The sequence below is a fragment of the Neoarius graeffei genome, chromosome 20 (assembly GCF_027579695.1).
Source record: "Neoarius graeffei isolate fNeoGra1 chromosome 20, fNeoGra1.pri, whole genome shotgun sequence".
In the NCBI taxonomy this organism is placed as follows: domain Eukaryota; kingdom Metazoa; phylum Chordata; class Actinopteri; order Siluriformes; family Ariidae; genus Neoarius; species Neoarius graeffei.
Window position 1 is genome coordinate 17,081,403 of NC_083588.1, and position 24,342 is coordinate 17,105,744.

General features: G+C 40.3%; 1 protein-coding gene across 2 annotated transcripts in view; it reads right to left on the minus strand.

Annotated features, from left to right (window-relative positions):
• The window catches only part of LOC132868457 (serine/threonine-protein kinase/endoribonuclease IRE1-like), a 118,281-nt gene that overhangs the window by 40,051 nt on the left and 53,888 nt on the right, over positions 1–24,342 (minus strand). For both annotated transcript variants that reach the window (XM_060901348.1, XM_060901349.1), the window contains 6 exons: positions 24,138–24,210; positions 20,845–20,967; positions 13,131–13,232; positions 7,780–8,041; positions 6,433–6,511; positions 2,656–2,821 (listed from right to left, as the gene is read on the minus strand). In XM_060901348.1, the coding sequence (XP_060757331.1) occupies positions 2,656–2,821; positions 6,433–6,511; positions 7,780–8,041; positions 13,131–13,232; positions 20,845–20,967; positions 24,138–24,210 (805 nt within the window). The remainder of the gene's footprint in view (positions 1–2,655; positions 2,822–6,432; positions 6,512–7,779; positions 8,042–13,130; positions 13,233–20,844; positions 20,968–24,137; positions 24,211–24,342) is intronic.

Sequence of the window (24,342 nt, forward strand, 5' to 3'; positions counted from 1 at the left end):
ACTGTTTGCATGCATCAACAATTACTAAAGAAAAAAAAGAGCAAACACACATCCACCAGAGGGCAGTATGACCACATTGAACTCCGCAAGCATGCCTCTGGGATAGAGCAAACAGTCAGACACCAAATGACTGAGGCTGCTTTCACACTAGGCATCATTTCCTCCATTACCAGTGCATGCTTTATGTGCAATTCAATGAGAAGTGGCTGCAAAGCTCGAGGAATGAGGCTGCTTTTAAAAATCTTGGCTGTCTCGCTAATCTATCACAGCAGAACGTTTCCAAAGGTAAAACAAAATATTTCCAATAGCATTCACCTGCAGTGGTTTTAAGTTTGTACCCCTTAGTGTCAAGAGTGCAACGATGTCTTTGCAAACCAAGAGAACGAGCAGCAAAAGTGAGAATTCAGAGCTATGAATGTCAAACTTGGTGCAGGAAAGAACATGGAGGGATCCATGAAATCTTGTCTCATGAACATGCTGCAAGTTAGCCAGCTAACAGGATTTCTACCCCTGAACAAGAGGTAGTCTTTCTTCCCAGCTTTTGCCCTAGGACAGGGCTTTTCAAAGTGTGGGGCGCGCCTCCCCTAGGGGGCGTCAGAGTTCAGGGGAGGCGCAACGTGAGGAAAAATAAACCAGAATAAGTTACTATTGCGGACATTTAGTGAACTTCAGCTAGCCTTTGCCAGAGACAAAATGGATCATTTTGGCACCTAAAGCTACAGTGAGTGAGGAGACAGAGTCTGGGCCAAGCAAATAAAGAAGGAAGTATGACCACGATTATTTAAAGTTTGGATTTTCATGGACTGGATCTGAAGATGCTCCACTGCCACAGTGTGTTGTCTGCCAAGAGGTGCTAGCTAACGATGCTATGAGATGTTTAAAATGTGTAAAACAAGATTTTAAAAAAAAAAAAAAAAAAAAAAAAAGCACAGATGTTTAAAATGTGTAAAAAAAATGTTTTAAAAAAGCACGTTTAAAATGTGTAAAAAAAAAGGTTTTAAAAAAGCACAGATGTTTAAAATGTGTAAAAAAATTTTTTTTTTAAAAAGCACGTTTAAAATGTGTAAAAAAAGAGGTTTTAAAAAAGCACAGATGTTTAAAATGTGTAAGAGGTTTTAAAAAAGCAGATGTTTAAAATGTGTAAAAAAAAGAGGTTTTAAAAAAGCACAGATGTTTAAAATGTGTAAAAAAAAAGGTTTTAAAAAAGCACAGATGTTTAAAATGTGTAAGAGGTTTTAAAAAAGCAGATGTTTAAAATGTGTAAAAAAAGAGGTTTTAAAAAAGCACATGTTTAAAATGTGTAAAAAAAGAGGTTTTAAAAAAGCAGATGTTTAAAATGTGTAAAAAAAGAGGTTTTAAAAAAGCACATGTTTAAAATGTGTAAAAAAAGAGGTTTTAAAAAAAGCACAGATGTTTAAAATGTGTAAAAGAGGTTTTAAAAAAAGCACGTTTAAAATGTGTAAAAAAAAGAGGTTTTAAAAAAGCACAGATGTTTAAAATGTGTAAGAGGTTTTAAAAAAGCACGTTTAAAATGTGTAAAAAAAGAGGTTTTAAAAAAGCACAATGTTTAAAATGTGTAAGAGGTTTTAAAAAAGCACAATGTTTAAAATGTGTAAGAGGTTTTAAAAAAGCACATGTTTAAAATGTGTAAAAAAAGAGGTTTTAAAAAAGCACGTTTAAAATGTGTAAGAGGTTTTAAAAAAAGCACATGTTTAAAATGTGTAAAAAAAGAGGTTTTAAAAAAGCACAGATGTTTAAAATGTGTAAGAGGTTTTAAAAAAGCACGTTTAAAATGTGTAAGAGGTTTTAAAAAAAGCACATGTTTAAAATGTGTAAAAAAAGGTTTTAAAAAAAGCACGTTTAAAATGTGTAAAAAAAGAGGTTTTAAAAAAGCACAGATGTTTAAAACGTGTAAAAGAGGTTTTAAAAAGCACGTTTAAAATGTGTAAAAAAAGAGGTTTTAAAAAAAGCACAATGTTTAAAATGTGTAAAAGAAAAAAAATAAAAATGTGTACAACAACCATTTTTTAAAATACGAATGGAACATTAAGTATAGCAACAACAAAAATTGTAAGGGGGGGGGCGCTGTTGTTTATTTGCTCTCTGAGGGTGGGGCTGACTCTCCCACACTTTGAAAACCCCCACCCTAGGATATACACTTACTGGCCAATTTAATAGGAACTTGTTCTAGAGTCTAAGGTTCCTGTTCTTGGCTGGCAGAAGATACTTTTCTGCTCACCACCATCATAAAAATTGTTGCTATAGTCTTCCTGGCAACTCAAACCAATCTGGCTATTTTCCTCTGACCTCTTATCAACAAGGCGTTTCCACCACTCGATGTTTTCTTCACACCATTCTGTGTAAACTCTAGAGACTGCTGTTGTGTGTGAAAACCCCAGATCATCATCAGTTTCTGAAATACTCAACCCCATCTGGCACAAACACCCATGCCACAGATCACAGTTTTTCTCATTCTGACATTTGAAGTAAACATTAACTGAAGCTCTTGATTTGTATCTGCATGACTTTGTGCACTGTGCTGCTGTCAACGGATTGGCTGATTAGATAACTGCATAAAACAGCAGGCGCTCTTAATAAAGTGGCCAGTGAGCATCATTATTGATGATGTTCTTTATCAATTATATCATAAGATACCTATAAGTAGGATATAGTTCTTCATGTAGTTGATCCAGTTCTGCTCCTTCAGGGCTGCAGTGAATTTGACGCTGGTGCTGGGAGTGATGACACACTCTTGGTCCTCCTCCACATTGCCCTCCTGGCTACCAGGACCCTCCAACATTGGGAAAGTGCTACCACGTGGCTGAGGGGACATACGAATAAATAGTGTTGACAAGAATTATATTATGACCAAAAGGTGTTGTGCATACACTATATCCCTTCATCTTTTCAGTGATTGAGTGCTGAGAAGGACAAGTACTTGGACCTTAGCTTTCACTAGAGTGGCAACTCTTCACGATGGAGTGACGCATTTTAATCACTGAAGCATGTTCTCAGTGCAGAAAGCATCATGATCAGTATAGGTACCGGATGCAACTGGTCAATTTCTTCTCGAAGAAAACAATTTAATAGGGCTGCAACAAAAAAGTTAGTTAAAACTAGTTTAACTGTGTTATGAAGGATGCTGTGGTGTACACTGCATAAAAAGACAGATTGGTCAATTCTCAAAGTAGTCCTTAGTTGCAGCCCTACAATTTATTAACTTGAAATTTCATTTGGACAACAAAGAATGGGATAATTCAAGAGAAAAGGCCATTTGATTGACAGTGAAAACAACTAGCCACAGACCTTCACTTTTACATGACGTTGTGCAAGTGTTCCTGTCGCAAAAAGGCCGCGTGCAACAGCCTGGAAACGGCACACTGTTAAAACTGCAAAGATGGGATTTTGTGAAACTTGTACACCTCTTTTCCACCCAGTGAATACCTTTTAGTCTGAAAGGATCTCATATTTTAAAAGGTTGTTTCCCTGTTGGATTGAAAAACAGTGTGTGGAAGTGTGTACGCATATATAAATTTTTTTATGGTAAATGCACAATATACTTTAGCTGGCTGTTAGTGAGACTTCATTATATTCAATACATGTAGGCATATCAGACGCTCGCTGGCCGTGCTGTGAAAATTGTGCGTGCAGACGCTTATCCAAGTTTCCAAATCTGTCACTGCTTAACTCTTGAATATTTTCTATCGCATCATATAGATAGAAACTATTCTATCATACAATCATTAAAAAGCTTATAACCTCTGCTTTCCAAAGAAATTTATCTTGTTAAGATCCGTTCAGTACTTTGGGAGTAACGACAGGTTGAAGTCGGTACAACAGAGTACACACTCTGCTCGCATGACGTCAGGAAACTGCCGGTGCTTTTTGAGGCTGTCTCTCTTCTGATCGGTTTCCGACTGGATTACTCGTGAATATCAAATCAGATAACTTTCATAGGGATGTTCTCTCGCTTTCACGGTTTCTGATGACGTATTCAGCAAAATTTTCCATCAGCTAGTTTTGATGTTATGCTTCACGGGAGACTTTGAAGTGAGTTTTCATAGCTTTACCTACTTATTTTTTCAAAATCAAACTGATTCATGTAAATAAATAACTATTTGAGAATATAACTAGTTATGATGAAAAATACTGACATCTTCGTGGTCGGAATGAGATTTTTAAAACCCCGAAGTCAGAAACGCGAGAGTGTCAGTTTCAGTTCAGTTCATGTGAATTGTTTATTGGATGTGGCTCATGCGGTTTTTTTGAGGTTCGCCTTGAAAGCTGTGAACATTAATTGAAATAATTACATATTCTTTCATCTAAACACTAGTAGGCCCTACTTTTGAGAAATACAAAGGCCTACAGAGCACAAAGAGGGTATTAGAAGTAATGTTTTATTACTTTTTTTTTTACTGACCGTACAGATTTAACATTTTACCTAATTAGCATCATAAATAACTTATTGAATACTCATTTGCATAATTGGCTTTTACTAATTTTTCAAACTTTGTATTCGGTATTGAGGTTTTTCACCCACGTGACCAAGTCATGTGATGCATCGTTAGGCTGCCATTTTGGACGTCACGGCTCGAATCAGTCTGAATGCGAGGAAGGCGACAAACGAAAAACATAAAAGAAAAAGGAGCGAGATGCAGAAAACACCTTCACTATCCAGCGACGTAGGGCATTTACAGGGCGAGCAGAGGGAGAGATATTTGCAAAAATTGAGGTTAGCAGGCTTAGAGAGCGACGTTTATCTGCTTCCACCAGGATTGTTCACTGACGTACGGAAGTACACGAAGCCCTCGTCTTTACCTGACTTCGGCCCACATGATCTGTATACCTATGTCGTTAAAAACCCATCGCCATACACAGGTATTGATCTGAAAGCGTATAAGAGTTTGGATGCCTACAAATATTTTGTGTCAGGCTGGGTAACATGCCTACATCAGCGGGTCGTCCCTGGAGCCGGTGGTCGCCATCTTATTACAGCTAAGGTTTGTTCACATTTTCATTTACTTTCGGTCCTCAGGATAAACAAAATGTTATTAAATGTCATTGAAATAACTTCTTAGTCTGTTGAGACATGGCCCGTTATAAATTTACTGTTACCAGGCAATGACCAAGAACTGTATTATTAGGGTCGGTGTCCGTGTTGTAGCAGTGTACTAGCAGCTAGCTGTTAGCACTAGCTAATGTCAACAACATGTAGCTGGTATGTTACTGTAGCAATGTTTATGTTCAGTCATTTGGATGACTGTTAAAACCTTTCGGTCTCAAGTTTTTCCTTTACTGTATTTACTAGTTTACTGTAATTATGATTCGGCAGCTATTTACACCGGATCCAGTGTAAATAGCTGCCGGAGCACGCTCCGGCTTGCTCCCCCTCAAATTAAGCAGCGCGCTCCGGCTTGCTCCGGGAGCAAGCCGGAGTGCGCTGCTTAATTTGAGGGGGAGCAAGCCGGAGCGCGCTCCGGAACCTCGGCCGGAGCACTCCGGGAGCAAGCCGGAGTGCGCTGCTTAATTTGAGGGGGAGCAAGCCGGAGCGTGCGCCGGCAGCTATTTACACTGGATCCGGTGTAAATAGCTGCCGGATCATAATTACAGTAAACTAGTAAATACAGTAAAGGAAAAACTTGAGACTGAAAGGTTTTAACAGTCATCCAAATGACTGAACGTAAACATTGCTACAGTAACATACTAGCTACTATGTTGTTGACATTAGCTAGCTTGACCTTCAAAATGGCGGACACCGGGGCGTCACGTGACCCTGTGACGTCAGGTGAAATGCCTCAATACAGCCATCGATGTGCCTGCCAATTTGGGGGGGAAAAAACAAACAAACATTTGATCTCGTTCGTTAACGAGGCCCATATGATCCTCATATAGAATATTACGGCAGTTTTCTAAAAATTAAGTCGTTTTTTCAATCATTGATTTGTAATATCTCAAAAATCGATAAACATTTTAATTCTGCAAAAAAGTATGTTGTTCTGCCTTCAATTCTGAATTCAACGAGGGCAGTTTCAAGCAATTTGGACTCGATTTGAATTTTCACCCGATATGCCTAATATATGCGTCAAGAACACTAATGCACTGCTTCAGCTGTTTACTGGAATTAATAAGTTCTGTGATTTTTCATGTCAAAACTGTTGCTGCACTCGAGACATGGACTTCCACCTGCCTCACCACAGAGAGTTCATGTGGTCTGGAGCCAAACTACTGACCCAGTGTAGCGAGGACGCAGTCACACTGACTACCTGAGATAAGCAGGCACACGTGCACAAGCAGAAATCACTCCTCTTATTTGCTATTGTATGTTTAGAACAGAATTTCAGTGCTCCGCCGAGTCACAGTGCTCAGCTTGACAAACTAAACACAGGCCTACCAAAAAACTGCCCTGGAAGAATCCTGATCTGCTTTACTCACCACAACAGTAACGCCATCATGCACCAGAGAGGGAGAGGCATATAGGCTTGTGGAGTACTTTCCCACGTAGAGGGTGGACCTGGGGGGTATAATAATACATTTAATTTTTTCCACAAGCATAAATGCTAGAAGCATTGTTTAAATGAAAATCTTTTGTAAAACTTCGCAAAAACTTCTTTGGGATTTCATGTTAAAATGCTTCTGACCAGAATGTGATGCAGCTCTTGCCACATACGCCATTGAGCAACAAGTTCTTACAACTATAAAAAGATTCAAGATGGGACTTGTGGTCCACTCATTAGTTCAGTGCAGAGTGTGGAAATGTCTTGAAGATTATACAACAAATCTAGTCAGCTTCACGATTTCAAAACGACTTGGATTACGCAAAACTTTCATAGACGTTTCACAGACAGAAGCCTTTATATTCTTTTCTGTAAGGAGACTGTTGCCCCTTTTCCACCAAAGCAGTTCCAGGGCTGGTTCAGGGCCAGTGCTTAGTTTGGAACTGGGTTTTCTGTTTCCACTGACAAAGAACTGGCTCTGGGGCCAGAAAAACCGGTTCCAGGCTAGCACCAACTCTCTGCTGGGCCAGAGGAAAGAACCGCTTACGTCAGCGGGGGGGCGGAGTTGTTAAGACCAACAACAATAAGACCGCGAAAGATCGCCATTTTTAAGCGACGAGAAGCAGCAGCTGCACAAACGCAACGTCATCCATTATTATTATTGTTGCTGCTGCTTCTTCCGTGTTGCTTTTGCTTCGATATTCGCGCCAAGGTTTATGCAAATGTAGCGACGTAACTGACGTGACTTCCCTTAGCACCGCAAGCTATGGAAAAGCAAACTGGTTCTCAGCTGGCTCGCAAGTTGAACGAGTTGTGAACCAGCACCGGCCCCGAACCAGCCCTGGAACTGATTTGGTGGAAAAGGGGTATATAAAGGTGTTGAGCAGGCAGTCACCTAACAACGTAACAAGTTGTGATTCTCCCTTATTAACTTAAACAGAAATTGCCTTGGTATAAAAGGAATAAAAAACACTTTGGCGTGTGCTGTTCTTGGAAAATAATCAACTTAGGGGTGGTAAGGTAGAACACCACCCCGTCATTTATTATTTTCCTGTAACAGCACACCCTAAAAAGTGTTCTATTCCTTACTTATGAAACAAACTTTCCGAAACCTCACGCCACAGAAAACCAGGCCAGAAAGAGGGCGGCCACTGAACACTGTATTAAACCTTTGAGCCTTTTAAAGGAAAATTTATGGCCTTTCCACTCAACCAGGACCTTCAAATGGAATCTGGTTTCAAATAATTTCAAGACGATGTCAAAACGAATGTCTGAAACCGCTTACATGAGTTTGTCCTCGAGCTTCCTCTCTTGAGGGAAAGGATACTTCCACTGCGTGATGCGTCCCACCTGACCTGAGGTGAAGGTGAGGTAGCGCAGTGTCTCCACGGCTACGTTGGTGTGTGGCACCTTGCGCAGGCCCTCACGCTGCCACATGTACATAGCCACTACGGGGGAGTCGTAGTTCTGCACCCACTGCACTGCGCCCGTCTCGCTGTCTACGGTCACCACCAGGCCATCGCCATTGGAAACAAAGTGGGCCATCTCTGTCAGTAAAAGCAGTTCGAAGTTAATAACACGTGCTAGAGCAAGGTGATAAGATTTGCTTATTCTTCAGTATTGCACCATTTTGTTAAATAAAATTCAAGTTGAATTTAGGTTCGTTTTTTGTTTTTGAAGATCGCCATGCTTGCCGTCAGTTCTTTTTGTTCGGTGTTATCACTGACTGGCATAACCCACTTGGAGAAACAATTTAAACATCTACAGTAAGCACAGTAATCAGTACCTTTTTCCATCAAGAAATATACAATGCTCTCCAGAAAAATGCCCCCACTATAGATTCTTTTGTTAAAGGAACAGTCCACCGTACTTCCATAATGAAATATGTTCTTCTCTGAATTGAGACGAGCTGATCCGTACCTCTCCGAGCTTTGCGCGACCTCCCAGTCAGTCAGACGCGCTGTTACTCCTGTTAGCAATGTAGCTAGGCTCAGCATGGCCAATGGTATTTTTTGGGGCTGTAGTTAGATGCGACCAAACTCTTCCGCGTTTTTCCTGTTTACATAGGTTTATATGACCAGTGACATGAAACAAAGTTCAGTTACACAAATTGAAACGTAGCGATTTTCTATGCTATGGAAAGTCCGCACTATAATGACAGACGTACTAACACCTTCTGCGCGCTTCGACAGCGCATTGATACCTTCACTCCTCTTCGGGCACGGCCAGGCGGGCGAATGCCCTGGTCCGTCCGCCCTGTCTAAAAAAAATTGGTACAACTCGAGCCCCATGGTAAAATTGGGACTTTGTCATTTTTCCGCATGAGGCCCATGGTAAAACCACACTTCCAGGAGGGGCTGCCGTCTGCCTCCCAAGCCGGCCGAGAGCGCTCCTCGTTGGGCACGGCCAGGCAGGCGAATGCCCTGGTCCGTCCGCCCTGTCTTTAAAAAAAAAAAAAAAAAAAAAAAAAAAAAGGTACAACTCCTGAGTGAAGGTATCAGTGCGCTGTCGAAGCGCGCAGGTGTTAGTACGCCTGTCATTATAGTGCGGACTTTCCATAGCATAGAAAGTCACCACATTTCAATTTGTGTAACTGAACTTTGTTTCATGTCACTGGTCATATAAACCTATGTAAACAGGAAAAACGTGGAAGAGTTTGGTCGCATCTAACTACAGCCCCAAAAAATACCATTGGCCATGCTGAGCCTAGCTACATTGCTAACAGGAGTAACAGCGCGTCTGACTGACTGGGAGGTCGCGCAAAGCTCGGAGAGGTACGGATCAGCCCGTCTCAATTCAGAGAAGAACATATTTCATTATGGAAGTACGGTGGACTGTTCCTTTAATATTGTAAAATAACTACATGTATTAGAGCAAATGACTTACTCAGTCAGACTCCAAAAAGATCTAGGGGAAAAACGATGGCAGAAATGGCAAGCCTATTTAGCTAATGAATGAGACTGTATGCATGTACTGGGTATGATACTTTGCCTTTTGGATTTACTGATCACCCCCGGACCTTGAATATGGGTAATTGTTCAATGTTCTGTTTTTGTCTTTTGTTTTAACTTCCTGTATTAAAAGATGAAAATGATCTACAAATAAACAGTTTCAAAAAAAAAAAAAGAAATATACAATGTTAGCTGGTATGATGGGTTGAAAACACAAGAATTTGTATTTATTAACATCACTAAGTTAGTAGGTATGGAACAGATCAGATATTTTCACTGACTTTCTTGGAAGGAAATGCAAGTCTGCGGTAATGATGCATTTTTCACAGAACCAGGCAAACTAATTAGCACGGCCAGTTCTTTGTATTTTTCCCCCTGAATCAGGAACACATGCATGTGGAAATACTGATGAAGTTTAACAAAATTAAGTGGCGAGCAACGCTGTTATAAAAACGCCCAGTTACTCCACAGTCAACCTGGCATCAAAACACATCAAGGAAAAAAAAAAAAGACTCAAATAATATTGAGAGAGAGAGAGAGAGAGAGAGAGAGAGACATGGGCGCAAAAAAAAAGCTAATTTTTTTTTTTTTTTTTTTGAAGAGGACAGTTTATGTATTCATAAACATATCACCTCCCTGGGAATTAACATACTTGTTTCCCCTAGTCTGTTTAAGTTAAGTTAACTAGCTCAATCATTAACTAGCTCACCATATGCCATTATATTGAAGCAGGTACGACTTTTTAGTCGAGTCAGTTAGGCAACCAAAACATGAAGCTGGGGAGGATATTGAGGTTTTTCACCCACGTGACCAAGTCATGTGAGGCTGCCATTTTGGACGTCACGGCTCGAATCAGTTTGAATGCGAGGAAGGCGACAAACGAAAAACATAAAAGAAAAAGGAGCGAGATGCAGAAAACACCTTCACTATCCAGCGACGTAGGGCATTTACAGGGCGAGCAGAGGGAGAGGTATTTGCAAAAATTGAGGTTAGCAGGCTTAGAGAACGACGTTTACCTGCTTCCACCAGGATTGTTCACTGACGTACGGAAGTACACGAAGCCCTCGTCTTTACCTGACTTCGGCCCACATGATCTGTATACCCATGTCGTTAAAAACCCATCGCCATACACAGGTATTGATCTGAAAGCGTATAAGAGTTTGGATGCCTACAAATATTTTGTGTCAGGCTGGGTAACATGCCTACATCAGCGGGTCGTCCCTGGAGCCGGTGGTCGCCATCTTATTACAGCTAAGGTTTGTTCACATTTTCATTTACTTTCGGTCCTCAGGATAAACAAAATGTTATTAAATGTCATTGAAATAACTTCTTAGTCTGTTGAGACATGGCCCGTTATAAATTTGCTGTTACCAGGCAATGACCAAGAACTGTATTATTAGGGTCGGTGTCTGTGTTGTAGCAGTGTACTAGCAGCTAGCTGTTAGCACTAGCTAATGTCAACAACATCGTAGCTAGTATGTTACTGTAGCAGCCGGAGCGCGCTAGCTCCCAGCCTGCCCGAGCGCGCTAGCTCCCAGCCTGCCCGAGCGCGCTAGCTCCCAGCCTGCCCGAGCGCGCTAGCTCCCAGCCTGCCCGAGCGCGCTAGCTCCCAGCCTGCCCGAGCGCGCTAGCTCCCAGCCTGCCCGAGCGCGCTAGCTCCCAGCCTGCCCGAGCGCGCTAGCTCCCAGCCTGCCCGAGCGCGCTAGCTCCCAGCCTGCCCGAGCGCGCTAGCTCAGTAAACTAGTAAATACAGTAAAGGAAAAACTTGAGACTGAAAGGTTTTAACAGTCATCCAAATGACTGAACGTAAACATTGCTACAGTAACATACTAGCTACTATGATGTTGACATTAGCTAGCTTGACCTTCAAAATGGCGGACACCGGGGCGTCACGTGACCCTGTGACATCAGGTGAAAAACCTCAATAGACGCTTTCACTTGCCCAGTAGGCTAACTTAAAAAAAAAAAAAAAAAGTTCACTACTGGGCAAAACTTTTTTTTTTTTTCCCAGCATTTTAAACCAAACATTTGGTTTAGTCCATGTTGTGCTCTTAAAGGTCCCATGGCATCGTTTTTTCATTAATTGTGCGGTGGTCTCTAGTATGAATGAATGCCGTGAGCCGGTTTTGGTGAAAAAAATGCTGTGGTGCTCCTGTTTCAGGCTGTTCTCGTTTGGTGGAGGAGCGGGTGGCGGGAGAACGACAGGATTTCAGCTCTTATCATTAATATTCATGACATGTAAACGTGTTACCTCTGATTGGCTAACAGCACTGTGACGCTACCTCCAGTGGGTCAGAACAAGCGGATGTGGGTGTCTTACTATGGCGAGAGAGAAGGAACAAACCGCGAAGGGAAAAATACCACGCGCTGACGTCATTAAGGTGCGACGCGAGGAAATAAAATAAATTCAACAAATGTTTGGGTTTTTACTGAACAAACAAACAAATAAAATGAACGAGTGACTTAAAAAAAAATGTGGGTGTCTTTGTAAAAACTGTTTTGATTGGCTATTATAACAGAGCATGCTGCATGCTTTTTGGTTTTGTAGCGCAGAGTACCTGGCTAACTGCAGGAAGTGGTTAGCTGCACAGCTAATGTAGCCATTGCAAGGCTAACGCACCGATTTTAAAACACGGCAAAACGACTTAACAGTTATACACTTACTTGTTCGCTGTTTGTTGCTGATGCGGCAGGGATGCTTGGTACGGACCCAGGCTTCAGTGACAGTTGATGTGCAAAACCTGCCCTGTACTGTCCCAAGTTGTGGAAACATTCCTCAGGAAAATGCTTCCGACAAACATACACCGTCTTAGGTAGACTCGACGGCGTATTATTGGAGTAAATAAAATTAAGCCGCTGCGTCTTCAGGGGCTCTCCCGTCGGCAGTAAAAACAGACTCCTTTCTGTGTTGTCACATCCATGTACAGCGCAACTTCCATGTTTGGTGGCAACTTTTGAGCTGGGCGGGCAATCCATACAGTGGGTTGACAAATGTTGGGCATAGTTTGGTTTACGCATTATGACATTTCTAGCCACTGGGGTGACTTAAGAAGGTCAGAGGAACTCATTTTAACGTTACAAAACCTCAGAAAGTGAAAATTTCATGCCATGGGACCTTTAAAAAATAAAAAGTAGAAAAATATATGATGAGAATATTTCTGGCCATATCGCCCAGCTCTACTTCAAAGCCAAGTGTGGGAGCAAGTCATGATCAGTTGCCAGCTATGAAACTGCAAAGGAGTTGTGGAGAATAAGCAGGTCATGAGCAAGTGTCTACGCCTGTTTGTGGTTTATGGTAGCCTATTGATGTGCTTTATTCCCTTCTCTGTAGGCTGCCAAATAGAGACGGAGCTTGGCTGTACCTGCTCAGACCAGAGCTGAAATTGAACAGCAGGACTCTGTGATCGATTTTGCTTCATTTTATATTCTGTGCGTTTGTGTGCTGTGAAAAGCACCCGTTAATAAAAAGCGGACCAGCTCTGCTCAGTCTCTCTCTCTCTCCCCCTGCCTCCTCATTCCCACCCCGTTCACCAGGGTTATCGCCCCAGGCTATGTAAAGAAAAGCGTTTATTGTGCTGTACATGATATTCTTAATGGAACCATTTGTGCCAGTTAGAAGAAACCAATATATCATACGATACATGCCAACCTGAAAGTCAACACTATATGAAAAGTGGCGGCTCACTGTATTTGGTGTCGTCATCTGGAAGTGTAGAAGCATAATCAGAGTACGTGGCATTCCACCGCAGTTCTCGGCTCTTGGTGTCGTACATGGTGATGGTGTACTCTTTAAAAAAAAAAAAGGCCACAGTACAGTCACTGCTAGGAACAGAAGATAACGTCAGAAGCAGCTGGCTCTATTAAAGACTTCCTTAGAGCAGAACAGATCTTGTCATTTTTAGTGACTGGTTAAGAAATGCAGTTCTGTATAATGGAAAGACGTGTATAAATACACCATCTCCGCACTGCTAAGCCTTCTTTTATGTGACAGCTATTAAGGGCTCATGCTACAGTCTGACGATCTGATAAGTCTCTTTTGTAGCTAAATTTAAAACAACAAGTGTGCAAACGCTAAAGACTTTAACTCCCTCAAAAGAGATCCAACCCTGCTTGAGCAGATAATCTCACCCGAATACTGTAGACTTGTATACCGTAATCATTAAGACTGTCCTGTGCTCATCCCAGGACGCCTTTTATCTAAGCGCATACTGAACATCCATTCAGCACAGCAGTGTTGTAGTCGAGTCACTAAACCTCGAGTCCGAGTCCAGTCGAAGTCATTTAAAAAAAAAAAAAAATTTAGAGTCGAGTCCGAGAACAAAGACTCCAACCCAGGGTTCTCCACGGATTGAAAATATAGGGGGGTGGTCAATCGGATGACCTTGAAACAAATTTGCATACGAGTGATTCCACGCTTATGGGGTACTGAAATGGGGACATGAACTTATTCACCTAAAACCATTTCTTTTTTTACCATCAGGTCACAAAACATGTAATCTTTAATGAATGATATGTTAAAAGATAACTTTAATTTTCTGAGATGTAATAAAAAAACATTTATATGCCAAAGTCAAGCCTATGAGTTCCAAAATGATGTCTGTTACATTACTTCTGTTACGATTGTCCATCTCGCGTCTGTTACAATCTAGCTATATACCATGTTAATCTTATTGAAAGAATGCGTATGTTTATTCTACTACACATGTTTATTAATTATATTTGCTAAAACATCACCTTCCTATGTTTCAAAAAGTAATTCTACATTGTTAAAATTGAGAATATACATGTCCACAACACTTCTGTTACGTTCTGACTTTGGCATATAAATATGTTTTTATTACATCTCAGAAAATTAAAGTTATCTTTTAACATATCATTCATTAAAGATTACATGTTTTGTGACCTGATGGTAAAAAAAAAAAAGAAATGGTTTTAGGTGAATTTTTAAAAATAAGTTCATGTCCCCATTTCAGTACCCATAAGCGTGGAATCACTCGTATGTCATTTGCATAAAATACTCTCAAATAGTAATCATTTAGAATAGAGGAATCAATTGGACTGGTACAAAAAACACATACATCAAACATTACACACTTACACTTGAATTCATTGTATTAATTAATTTGCACACTTCAGTGCAAATTAATTAATACAATGAATTCCATAAAGCTAATGCAAGAATGAAAACTGAGGTCAACAGATTTCAAATGTAGGCCTGTTTATTAACATTGAGTGCCTGAGGAACAAGTTATAATAACTTAAAATAAAAATAGAGAGCCATCTTTCTTAAGTAAACTTTTGCTTCTTTTACTTTTCCCATCTACAACATATCAGACATAAAAAAAAAAAAAAGGTTGATCAATGGCTCAGCAGCATGTGTGAGAGCGAGCAGCCCCTCCCTTCTGTGTGTGTGAGAGCGCGAGCAGCCCCTCCCCCACCCGCGCGTTGCGCTTAGAGACAGAGACTACGTTCAGACTGCACCCTGAAACGACCCATATCCGATTTTTTTGCCCATATGCGACCTGTATCCGATTTGTTATTGACAATCTGAACGACACAGATCCGATTTTTTCACATGCGACCCAGGCCGCTTGGATATGTGGTCCTAATTCCGATGCATATCCGTTATTTTCACATGCGACTGCAGTCTGACCGGACAGGTCGCATTCATGCGACCTACACGTCATCAACAAGAGACAAAGGTCACTATTCTGCATTGGCTAATCCCGCCTCTTTGGTGGAAAACAACATTTGTACAGTTTTCAGAATTTAAATAGACTTTTATAGAATTGATCAAGCTAATGGTGGATTTGGTAGGGACCTGGATGTTTATCTGTTAGCCTGATTAAATAAAACTGTTTTATAACTTAAACCATCCTGTATTACAAGATAAGATTGTTCTGGAAATTTCCAGTAATTTGACACCTTCGGTCTCATTAGTCTGCTGCCCACATTAATCAGATTATTGTGCGAGTTCCACTGCCGCCACAAAAACCACATCGCCAGGTCTCGCCTCATCTCCATAGCAAACTGCACTGGTGTTTCTGCACCTTGAGCCAGCGCTGAGAGAAGTTGCAGAATTCAGCTGGCTATAAACAAATATTTATAAAAATGTAGAAAAGTTTATTAATATGACGAAATAAATATGTGCAAATTATTAAGCCTGAATTAAGAGTTTGGTAATACATAGGCCGTATCCCAAATGACTGCCTACTGAAGCTCGAGTGCACTATATAGAGTTTAAAAATCCAGTACTTCCTAGTAACATGTAGTGCACTTGTATAGAAATTAGAGACACATTTAGAAGTCAACCCTCGTTACCAGGCTACACGTTTTCATTTCAGTTCAGAAACAAAAACACACACGAGACCTCACACTTTAACACTAACCAGATAATTAAACAAACAAACAAAAAATCATTAAACTTGAAGAGTGCGCTTTTTTTTTTGTTTACGTATTACGTAGATGTGCTTATTACGTGTCAATTTGCGCATGCGGGACACTTTTGGGTCGTTTTCCGTTCATATTGGAGATCGCATACAAGTCTCATATAATTGGGAATGTGAACGGCCTAACAAAAAAATCGGATTTCACAACAAATCGGATATGGGTCGTTTCAGGTTGCAGTCTGAACGTAGTGAGAGTATCACACAGAAAGCACACTTTTTCCTCAGAGTGCTCCCTCCAAACAACAGGGATTTACACGAAAACAGAAGGAGATATTCACAAAATTCTTTCACACTGAGCGCCACAAGGCTCTCCTGAACACAGTGATGTAATTTTTTTGTCTGTAGTGTACTTTGTCGGAACTCCAACAGAGAAAGGCTATCTGTCACAAAGAAAACAAAGGGACTTCTCTTCCTTTTGTAAAGGGGCGGCAGAAATTAAACGGGGGCGGGAATCACAGAAAGGGGGGCGGCCCGCCCCTCTAAAACTCCTCGTGGAGAACCCTGCAACCACACCATTTGACGGTGGCTGTTTCAGCGCCATTAACATTAGTTTGTTCCTGAACATGACGCATGAACAGGTGAATGTGCATTCTCTGTCAGGGAGTGCGAAGTATTCTGTCAGACGGATGTAAGTGCAGAAGGTGTGTTTATTAATACAAGTGAAGACGGGTAAACGATTCAGAACGACAGACAAAATCGTCAATCGGGCAATAGGTTGAGCGAGGCACAAACAGGCTATTGTAGACGAAGCAGAATCAAAGACGAGAAACAGGAAATCAGAGATCAGGAAACCAAACAAGGAAATAAGGCTCGGTAATGTGTCAGCAACGCAACTCAATACTTTGCAAAGTGTGTTCTCACAGTTTTTATATAGACGCGCCGATTGCGCCTTAATCCTGTGCAGGTGCGAGTCGTTTAAAGCGTGTCTGAGAGTCCGCTTGGCGTACATGCTGTCCAGAGCATGCCCCAGAGTCTATCTGATGCACGTGCCAAGGTGTGCAAGTGTGACACTCTTGCATGAAATTAGTACAAAGATTGATGCAGATATAAAAATCTCATGCCAAATTATGGCGGCATGTTACAAAAAATAAAGAAAAAAAAATTAGAGTCCTCGTCTCCAATTTACGAGTCCGAATGCAGTTAATGCACGAGTCCAAGTCAGAGCCATCAGTGCTCAAGTCCACGTCAAGTCACGAGTCGGACTCGAGTCCTACAAACCTGCAACACAGTAAAGACATACAGTATGCCTTTACTCTAAAACTGTAACGATTTAAAATATTATACCACTCTTTTCAAGGATTCAAGTTAAAGTTTCTTCCTCATATAGCCTCAGGAAATCTTTTCTTGCCTCCGGCTTGCTCATTATGTACTTTCTGCACATCTCCATTCTGACTTCTGTAAAGTCAAGTCAATTCATTTGTATTGCGCTTTTAATAACAATGTCGCAAAGCAGCTTTACAGAGAAAAAAAAAAAAGATTTTAAAATGTATGAACTAATAAATTAGGGATAAAATTATCTATTATATCCACATTCACTGGATATGAGCAATCGTGCACTCTGATTGGCTACTCTACTAACTTGGCTTTCAGCTCATACCGTGAGTAGAAGAAAACAGAATTGCACAGCATGTTGCTGAAATCAACTGCAGGATGAAATAAAAACCTCTACTTGAACCCCCCCCCCAAAAAAAAGACAACTGAAACATGGAATAAAAAGTATTTGATGGTAAGAACATCCCTTTTTTATTTTCCCTCCAAATTGCTACTGTCATTTTCGCCAGTTTGTTTACATTCTAAGTAGTGCTGTCAAAGTTAACGCAATAACTCGATCTCAATTTAATGCGATAAATTTAAAAAAAAAAATAGTGCCGTTAACGCAAATTCTAATTTGGCCCTGCAAGTCAGCCGTAGTTCCTGTTGAGGCTTGTCGCGCGCTGCTTCAATAAGAGTACGTGTGAGTGATAGAGAAAGGCATAGACATATAAACATCCTCGCCGCCATATTGGATGGGGCAAAGTGGAGATTCTTCAACCGTCTCTGGTATAGCGTCTAGACAGTAGCCGAGAATAAAGATGCCTCGTTCATGTGCTGCGTTTAACTGTACCAACAGGTTTACCGTCCAAACGAGATCACATGGGATTACCTTTCACAGGTGAGACTGGAAAAATACTTTTCGATACTGTTCCTTCAGTCTTCAGTTTCCCAGCTCATCTCCACCGGGTAGGTGTAGAGTTATAAGCAGTGAGCATTAGATAATAGTGCCACACTATAATGAACGTTTTTGAACGCATGATGAACGTTTTTATTTTTATCTGTTTTTTTCTTATTTTATGGCAAATACTTCTCTTCAAAAGAAACTAATGAAGAGGAAAATAAAACTTTTATTTTCAGTGATATGCACTTTATTTTTCATCCCTTGGTTTTCTCATCTAATATGGAAGTTATGGATGTCAGTGGCTGTGACAAGATGTGTTATGCTCTGCAATAAAAAAAACAAAACAAAACAAAACAAAAAAAAACAGTGGTACAAAGCAAGCCCATTCACTTTTTTATGCTGATAAGAGAATTACAATGGTTTTTCATGTGACAAAAATGTGCGATTAAATTGCGATTAACCGCGAGTTAACTATGACAGTCGCGACATTAATTGCGATTAAATATTTTAATCACTTGACAGCACTAATTCTAAGCAAAAATAATTTTGTCGGACGTTTTGTATAGACTACCGTTCAAAAGTTTGGGGTCACTTTGAAATGTCCTTATTTTTGAAAGAAAAGCACTGTTCTTTTCAATGAAGATCACTTTAAACTACCGTATTTTCTGGACTATAAGCCGCTACTTTTTTCCTAGGTTTTGAACCATGCGGCTTATACAAAGGTGCGGCTATTCTGTGGATTTTTCTTCCACCACTAGGGGCGCTCTAACCGGAAGTAGAATCAAAAATAAGATAGAAGAATTAGCAGATCTTTAGCAGATAGAACACGCACGACAAATTACTAACTGGTAATTATTTTCAAATCCAGCGAAGATGATTAAAGTGACTTGTGGTTTCAAACACAGGAGAAATGAAGGCAAATAAATACCGGTTATTTTCTCTTGGTTCTGTTCCGTTTTAATCAGCAAAGTTGCTGCCGTGTTAAAAGGCACTGTTCGGAAAGAATCTGTTCAGGTACACACATGTACATTTACAGTACAAAATCGTTCTGTACATGCAGTAAATATCTAATTTTTCAACATAGATATCTGCGGCTTATAGCCCGGTGCGGCTTGTATATCTTTTTTTTATTTTTTTTTTAAAAATAGAGCGGATGCGGCTTGTATACAGGTGCGCTCTATAGTCCAGAAAATACGGTAATCAGAAATCCACTCTATACATTGCTAATGTGGTAAATGACTATTCTAGCTGCAAATGTCTGGTTTTTGGTGCAATATCTCCATAGGTGTATAGAGGCCCATTTCCAGCAACTATCACTCCAGTGTTCTAATCAGGGCTTAATTTGACCCGGAACATGACGGAACAAGATCCGGAACCTCCGTCGTCGGATCCGGCAGCTATTTTCATTCCATTCGGTGTTCCGGCAGCTATTTAAATGGATCAGATCAAAGATGCTTTTAAATACCCTACTTAAGTCCTTAAAATGAGTCATGTAACGCATGTCTTGTGTGATCTGATCTCCAATGGTGAAATAAACCGGTTGTGATATGAGTACAGTCTGTTATTTTAGAAGATAAATGTAATATATAATTTAATATATATAGCCTAATAAAAAAATATTTTATAACATATCACGACATATTACTGTCTGTAACTGTTCGTCACTAAAGCGTTTTCTAAGATCATAATGTCTGATATTATTTTTTTAAACACACAATAGGCGTGTGCGCGTAAAGTTTTTTTTTTTTTTTTGAGTCGCCGGACCCACCCACCTCCTGCATTCCGGGACCTCCCACTTCACAAATTAAGCACTGGTTCTAATGGTACACTGTGTTTGCTCATTGCCTCAGAAGGCTAATGGATGATTAGAAAACCCTTGTACAATCATGTTAGCACAGCTGAAAACAGTTGAGCTCTTTAGAGAAGCTATAAAACTGACCTTCCTTTGAGCAGATTGAGTTTCTGGAGCATCACATTTGTGGGGTCGATTAAATGCTCAAAATGGCCAGAAAAATGTCTTGACTATATTTTCTATTCATTTTACAACTTATGGTGGTAAATAAAAGTGTGACTTTTCATGGAAAACACAAAACTGTCTGGGTGACCCCAAACTTTTGAACGGTAGTGTAAATGTCTTATTTATCGAATTTGCAAAAAAAAAAAAGCAGCTCCGTTTCTCAAAAATCCAGCGAATGTGGATAGAATAAAACAGTTATTCCACAAAAACGAGTCGTGCACGAGCTGATAGCCGACAAGGCGCGTGGCCATGTATGACGAGATCGAATTAATTAATAAATAACTTAATTATCCCTGATGAGCAAGCCTGAGACAACGGTGCCAAAGAAGAACTCTCCGAGACCACAGGAGGAAGAAGCTTTGACAGAAAAGACTGAAAATGGAACCCATCCTCATTTGGGTCATAACAGATAGTGTGATTATAAATAACATGCCTCTCCAAGTGTGACCTATGTGGTCAAGAGTGCAACTGTGAAACCAGGAAATTCATTCTACTTTTAACATGAAGTCTGCTTTGTTGAAGTTATCAACACTGATCGAGACTTGAGTGCAAAACTGTTCACGACAACTGCAGTCCGAAGCCACTGTCGCAAATCTAAGTGTCCGGATCCATCTTCTCAGCGCATCTGTAGATTGTCCATATGGGACCATCCTCTACAGGAGCAAAGTGATGATAAAGCTGCTCGGTCACAATATCTATTGCTAAACCTGAATTGATATCAAATTGAATTTTTTATGCTTGTAAAGATTGTGTGACGAGACGTACGGCCCGATCTCACCTGTGCGACCTAGGTAAAGTAGCGATGATGAGGAGCACAGTGTCTCAGCAAAAGAGGAGGTGAGAGTCTGCTGCTTTTCTCCTGTCAGCAGATCTACCACATACCACACGTCCTGTTTTTTACCTGGAAGAACAGAAGCACACAGTGAGGACAGGATGTTCAGGTTGTGCTACAGCACAAGCTACAAAGTACTCATCTATAAACATGTTGGGCTCCTCGTGGAGCGGTACACGGCAAAAACAACAGCCAACTCAAACAACATGGTCAGATTTTGGGGGAAATAGCCATGGCCGCATGTGCTTCTCAAATACTTCCCCCTTCAGAGTAATTTTCTATTTTGACTGCTTTAAACAGCTACCATGTACATTATTCACCACAGCTCCTTCTTATGCGGACATGACTCATCCCTGTGTTTTTACTCTGAAATAACTTTCAGCGTAGACTAGTAAAATCCTCCCAGATGTGAAAAACAAACGCGAGAACACCGATAAACTATGTGCGACACTGATGACTGAACCAAGTAGACTTCCTGGTGTTGACCTAGCCAAGTTGTTTGTGGAAAGACCCAAACCACAGACTATACTAAGCAGATTTGATCATTAACTATTTGAGAATCCATCACATTCGTTGGGTGGTTGGCTTAATCTACTGAAAACTATCCCTACATCCTCTCTGGGTGGTTAATAGTGCACGAGACCGTATATCCCTACACACTGTGGATTGGCTCCTTCTCATAGACAAGCACAATGAAGAGTGGGAAGGGATTTGTGGAGCCCATGCTGAACCAAGATTATGATTCAGAACAGTTAAGACAGTTTAGCACAGACCTGGGCATTTTGCGGGCCGCATCCGGCCCTTTGGTTCATTCTGACCGGCCCGCGTAAGGTTAATTAGAAATTACAAAATAAATGTATTTCTAATTTTACCTCATGCATGGACTGAATGTGCATTGCTTTTATTTTGAAGTTGTGTTCAACAAAAACGCAATGTGCGCGACATGAAATCCCATGAAACCTAAGGCCAAAAAAAGTGTTTCAGGTAACATGAAATACTAAAATAAGGTCGGTAGGTAGGAAAGTTTTTTTTTCTTAATTTTTTTTTTATCTTGTTCGAAAAAATTATCACAAGTAAACATCTTACAAAATAGGATTTTGGCACAGAATCCTTTATACCACACATCATAAAATAAGTGTTTTAAATCTTTAAATGAATAAAAAATAAATAAATAAATAAAAATATCGCAAGAGTTCGAGTTATGATCTACGGAAGCGTATTGCTGCCACACTCAAAAAAAAAAAAAAATTGGCTTAGAATCAAGTAATTACATGAAAAGATATTGTTAAAGTTATCACGTTTTTACAATATATTTATCATGTAATAACATAACATCACGTAATTTCATGATACGAAATTATCACGTTATTTCATGATATTTTCATGTAATAACGTGAAAACACCTTATCAAGAAATAACGTGAAAATAACGTCCTAGGCTAGGCTACTTCTATTAAAAGCAGACGGCCTAGTGTAGCCTACTGTAGAACTTGGGTCGAGCAAAAACATGGCTGAATCCTGAATGACTCCTATTTGTATAAAAAGGGGACTACATAGGCGGCAAAATGTAGTGGTGTTTTTCCCTGCCATGGAAGTGCACTTGAATACTGAAGAGGAAGCAATTTGCATTACAGCCTTGAATGAGGATTCAAAATGGCGCCTCGGCTCGGTTTTCCCTTCCTCCTTCAGTATACAAGTGCGCTTCCATGTTTATGCAGGAGGGCTGATAGAAGTGGCGAAACATTTTACTTTTATCGTTTCTTTCACAACTTGAATGCGTTGAAACAAAAAATTATGACAAACTAACGCCGCTTACACTAAAATATCGAGGGAAATTTGTAATAAAAACTTTACGGTCGGGAATTTCGACGCAGAAATTCTCGATCGGTCGGGTTACCGGAAACACTTTTTTTTTTTGGCCTAATCCCGTAATTTGTCCAGACCAACCACAAACTTGTACGTCATCCTTCAAACGGTCCAGCCAAATCACATAGTATGACGTCACCAGCAGGCGCCGGAGCCTGAGCCGATCTGTAGATCTGCTACCTACACCGAATCGACATTGTTGCGAGCAGGTCACAAGAAGACTTTAGCCCCCAAAACGTCCTCAGAAAGAAGAAAAGGTAGATGCCGAATGCAGGGCTTTCAACAAAACATGGACTGCTAAGTATTTATTTACTGAAGTCGGAGATAAAGCCGTGTGTTTAGTTTGCGGAGAGCAGATCCGAAAAACACCAAATGAGGGGATTAGACTACAAATGTGGGCATCATTATTATAATATGATGTATCTTGCTTGATATGTGGAGTAGAAAGACAATATTGTGATGTCTTTATTGTGTTTTGGGGTGAATGTGACTGGGGGAAAAAAAAAGTACAAACGTTCATATTTTGTTAACCATTGTTTTGGGAAATTTGATTGAATAAATGACATTTTTTGTAAGGCAACCTCGTTTTTTTCCATACTCTTACCAATCTTAGCAGCTTGTAAAAACAATTATTTACTGCTTTATATAAAGAAATACAGTAAATATTATGCAGAATTTAGTTCAGCCTTTTGGTCCGGCCCTCCACAAAATTCTGTTTCTCATGTGGCCCCATGGAAAAAATAAATTGCCCACCCCTGGTTTAGCACCAGCCCATTTTTCCACTATGCATAATTGCAGTTTATTCTAACAGTAGGGGGTTTCAAGGAGCAATTGAAAAATGAGCAATGAAGCCATTGAGATTTATTTAGTAACACTGGGTGACACAGTATGATAATTAAATAAAAGGACTGAGAAGCAAATGTTGGGGACAGAAGTGGGAACAAAAAGGTGCAGTACGTGGTCAAGCAGGGAAAAACTCAAACGCTGTGGCTATAGATCTGGGGGGGGGAAAAAAAAAAAAAAAAAAAAAAAAAAAAAACACTGCTGCAAGCAATAAAGAAATTGTGACACTAACCACATGCATATTAGTTTTGCATATCCCTGACATCTCAGGTGGCAAATAATGATAGCCTTGGGCTATAGCTGACAGGAAGGTTCATTTTAATTGCTTTTCAAATCTGCCTGCCTGCGTGAATCTGCTCTAGTTGCAATAGTAGTGTTTTGTTGGTCGTTCTCCACCTTAAAAACAGGTGATCTTTCTAAACAAACTAATTTCATGAAAGACAGAATTGTGTAGGAATTTCAGCCAGTGGCACAAAATCTGATGCACCAGTGCAATCATTTGCGTTTATAAACCAAACATGTTAAACTCACCCATGTAAAGGATTCCATCAGAACTGCGGCAAGGGGAAGCCTGGACCAGCTCGGGAATGGTGAAGGGCAGTTTCTGTAATGACAAGAAATTATATCGGCGATGACCTCACAAACGGCTTCCTCTAATACTCATGCAAAACTTAACCCTCCGGGTATTTTCTGGCACTAATGATTTTGGCATGCTCCGATTTCGTTGTCAATTTCT